Source organism: Apaloderma vittatum, unplaced genomic scaffold (genome assembly GCF_000703405.1).
Source record: "Apaloderma vittatum isolate BGI_N311 unplaced genomic scaffold, ASM70340v1 scaffold32214, whole genome shotgun sequence".
NCBI lineage: Eukaryota > Metazoa > Chordata > Aves > Trogoniformes > Trogonidae > Apaloderma > Apaloderma vittatum.
In genome coordinates, this window is record NW_009711487.1 from 11,043 (window position 1) to 15,225 (window position 4,183).

Below are 4,183 nucleotides of genomic sequence, written 5' to 3' on the forward strand. Positions count from 1 at the left end.
AGCCCACAGCCTCATCCTCCTGCTCCAAGGGGATGCTGGAGCCTGCCCAGGCGAGCAGGGCAGCCTCCCCTCCATTCTCATGATGTCAGGTCTCGTTAAAGGTGCTAATTAATAGTTTGCTCTGTCTGGAAGCTGATGTTTAAAAGCAGCCTGACATTGGAGACAAGAAGCAGGCAGTCAGGAAGGGCTGGGAGGACAGCTGCATTTCTCTGCCTGGTGCTGTTCTCCGCAGGTGCCATGCCCTGTCCCATGAATCCAGTGGGACATTTATCCCCAAGACCCCAGCCATATGATGCCAGGGCAGCGCCGGGGATATATAGTAGCTGTGGGAATAAGTAATTAAAAATTGGAGTTCCACAGGGAGTGTTGCCCTTGGATGGCTCAGATGTTTGGATGCGCCTCTTGCTTTGAGCGTGTTTAAAGTCATTTGTGAGATGTGAACACCGCAGAGCAGTGTCTTGATGTGTGCCCTACTCTAGTGCTGGCACTGAGTTTTGTTGCCCCAAAAAGCTGTAAATGCCTGGGGAAAGCCAGAACTTTTTGCTTGTTTGGTTTTGTTTGCACGTGATAAAGTCTTGCTCAGCTTTGGGCAGCTGAATCCTCTACAGGCTGCTCTGTCCCAAGCCAGGCAAGAACTCCCATCCTAATTCTGGCTGCAGGGCTCATCTGGGCTCCCCTCCAGCTCTGTGTGCCCCAAGCCACTGGGACTGTTGACAGACCTCAGAAATTTAGAGTCTGTATTTCCCATTCCCCCAGGTAAGCCCCAAAGCCCCCTGCAGAAGGAGGGAAAAAAGTGAGAGAAGAACATTTGTCTAAATGTTGCCATGTGGTGTCTGTGGGATCCGACAACAGCAAAAATGCCTGGGGTCTGCTCATCCCCAAGGGTAGGCAGGCATGGGACTGGCAGTGTCACTTTTGGTGACTTCAGAGACAAGAGCTGGACTGATGAAAGAAGTCTGGGAGTGGAAGTGGAGGTAGAGAAGGACGGAAAGGCTAAAGAAGGGGATGAAGCTGTGGAAGCAATGCCTGGACGAGCTGCCCAGTTCAGGGACCCTGTTGAGAGGAGGGTGTGAGCCCTTGTGCGAGTTGGGTTGTGGTGGTTGTGGGTGCCACTGAGGCAACAGATGATGCTGTGCCTGTTGGTGCCCTTCATATTGTCAGGGCTGGACCTGGCTGTCCACATTGCCTGGGGATGGGTTCTTCAGCTCCCTACCTCCTGTTTTAGTGACACTGTGGGTCCTACACCCATCCAAGCCCTCCTCACTCCTGGGGCCATCTTTCTGCCCTCATAAGGAGCAATCTGCTTGGATTTCCCAGGAAAGAAGTGGCCATGCTGGGTGCAGCATCTCTGTGGTCCTCCCTCCCAAGTCCTACGGCTTGAGCCCCTGGAGCAGAGTGGCGATGGGGACACGCACACCGCGTGCCGTGCCCTGCCTCTCCGTGCACCGAGCAGCCGCAGCACCCAGGGCTCCCCAGCATCTCACTGATGCTAAGCATCTTCTCCACGGTCCTTGTGCATCCCAAGGTTGCTCTGTGCGTGGGTAAGCCTGGCTCCTGGCTCAGACACTATGACAATCGTGCCACTGAACACATCAAGGGGGGGGGGACAGTGTGGGTTTCTGTAGTGTAGTGGTTATCACGTTCGCCTGACACGCGGAAGGTCCCTGGTTCGAAACCAGGCAGAAACACATCGATTTTTTTCTTCCACCCACAAAGCCAGGGAGGGAATTGCAGTTGCAGAGGATGCACAGCATCCTCTGATGGTGGCAGTGGTCACCTAGGTCTTGAGTCTTGCATCCCTGGGGAGGGAGCAAGTTCCCCAGCAAGGAGCAGCAGGAGCATGCAAGAGGCTTTGCAGGCTCTCCTAACCTGCCAGATCAGAGAGCAAGAGAGGATGAAAGGCAGCCAGGAACTACCCATTACCCTCACAACAAAGACCTACGATAAAGCTCTTATGAGTGTGTCTGGGAGGAGCTGGGAATGTGCGAAAGAAAGCACGAGCGAGTCCAGGCATGTGTCAAACTCAGGTGTCTGTGAGACAGGGGAAGGAGGTGGCCAGATAGGGATGCATGGAGCAGGTCTGATGGCAAAAGCGTGGGGCCAAGGTTCAGATGGGTCCTTCTTGGGTCTCCCAGCTTTAGCAGGGTCCTGTCTCCCACTGCACTGCCCATGCAAGAGAGAGACTAATCCTGCACCTGGGCAGGGATGGATGGGTGCTGTGGTTCTGGGGCTCAGGATGCTCAGTGATGATGGCTTGGGTGATGGAGATGGCACACGTATGCTGCCTCTGCTGCAACCACAGCCCCAAACAATCCCCTGTCCCGCTGCCATGCCACTGCCCCCTCTATGCCGGTGGTGACTATCTCAAACACAGCCCTATGTGCATTTTTTTCCCATGTCCAGCCAAGGGAGCTGTGAGGAGTTGTGGGAAAGAATGGGGTCCTGGTGCCAGCGTGCTCCTGTGGATAGTGGCAAGGATGGTGGTGAGGAGCTGGTGTTCCTGGCCGGCACACCCAGGGCATGGCAGAGAGGCTGGGCAGCTCATTACCTGTGAGGTAGAGGCTGTTCCCGGCAGGAGACAGGACTCTCAGCAGGATGAAAGCCAAACTCCAGCCCAGCCCAGACCTCTCTGCCATGTGCCCTGAGCTCCAGGCTGTTTCCCTGACCTGCCTTCATTACCATAACTGCATAGCAACGGGGAGATTTACTCAAAAACAAAAAAACAAGGAGTAAAAGTGAACCCACCTCTACCAAAACAAGGCTCTCCTCGAACACCCATGCCCCCCCAGGGAGGGGGCAGGAACTGGCAGCACGTGTCAGATGTGAAGCTGGGTGGCTGGGCAGGGCTGACATCCTGGGATGGGACCTTGTGCAGGGCAACGTGTCCCCTGGGCCCCTCTCGAGCCCTGGAGTGTGGCTCTGGGTGGGGGGGATCGGCTTCTCGTAGTCTTTACAAGCCCCTGGCAGGGCTTGGGCATCCTCACTGGAGCCTGAGCAAGCACGTGGGCATGGAAACACACAACCCAGCAAGGAATCCCTGTTGGGACAAAGTGGAGAATGATATAAACTGCCTCTTCCCAGGATGCAACAGTCACTCCATGCCCTTGGAGACTGCTGGACATGAGCTGTTTCCCTTGGCTCATCCACAGGAGCATCTCTTGCAGGGATGGGGGACCTAGGTGGGACCCTAGCACGCAGCCTGAGGGCTGAGCAGCATTGCCCAAGGTCCTCCTTGCCCCTGCACTGGCCTCTGGCCCCTGCACAAGCCATGCTCCCCAACCAGCCCAAACCACAACCACAGCCCAGCCCACGTACCCTGGCCCTCGTGGAAGCTGGACGTGTGGCACCAGCCTCACTATGACCTCCCCAAAACACAAGTCAGGGCTGTGGGCATCTCCCATCCCTGCTTGAAATTTGGGTGATGGTGAGAGGCAGCATCTCAGCCGCCCATGCTGTGCCCAGGGCTCCTGTGAGAAAACAGGCAAGAGCTGAATGAAACTGCTCCCAGGACTCCCAGATCTGGGGCTTTATGGGAGGAAAGCCCTGGAGAGGGGAAAGCATCCCTCCTACCTGCCCCGTTTGCTGTGATCCTGGCCAGTGAGGTATGTGGTGGACCCCAGCAGGGCTGCAGAGAGGCAGCCATTCCAGCTTTTAACTGAGGTCTGTGGTCAGGTTGGAGCCAAGCAGCAGGTGGATGGTGACATTTAGGCTCCTTCACTTCCATGTGGTCAGGTAGCTCATTCTCTCCTTTAGGTGCCGATCCCTTGCTGGAGTGTAAAAGCCAGCTGGTACTGCTAGGATGGGAGGGGACAAGGTGTGGGACATGGGTGACACTGGGCACAGCAACAGGCTTTTCAGCTCCAGGGCTCTGATGGCTGCTTATGCTGGCCCTTCACGTTCCCATGTGCCAACACCCAGAGAGCTCCTTGATGGCTTCTGTGGTTCCCCAAAAAAGTGTTTTCCATGCTAACCCCTCCGTCCTTCCTTCCCCACCCAGGTGGTGATGGACAACATGAGGAGGAAGTGCAAATGCCACGGCACCTCGGGGAGCTGCCAGCTGAAGACGTGCTGGCAGGTGACCCCCGAGTTTCGCCTGGTGGGGTCCCTACTCAAGGACCGCTTCTACGGGGCCACCCTTATCCGGCCCCACAACCGCAACGCCGGGCAACTGGAGCCTGGCCAC

General features: G+C 56.4%; 1 protein-coding gene and 1 non-coding gene across 2 annotated transcripts in view; both read left to right on the forward strand.

The window, feature by feature from the left end:
* Nucleotides 1-4,177, forward strand: part of WNT10A (wingless-type MMTV integration site family, member 10A) — a gene marked incomplete at its 3' end in the record, with an annotated part of 13,087 nt that extends 8,910 nt beyond the window's left edge. The window contains exon 3 of the mRNA XM_009867666.1: nucleotides 3,998-4,177. Coding sequence (XP_009865968.1) covers nucleotides 3,998-4,177 — 180 coding nt within the window. The remainder of the gene's footprint in view (nucleotides 1-3,997) is intronic.
* Nucleotides 1,616-1,688, forward strand: TRNAV-GAC. The gene has a single exon. It is a non-coding gene; the product is annotated as a tRNA-Val (tRNA).
* Nucleotides 4,178-4,183: the final 6 nt, after the last annotated feature.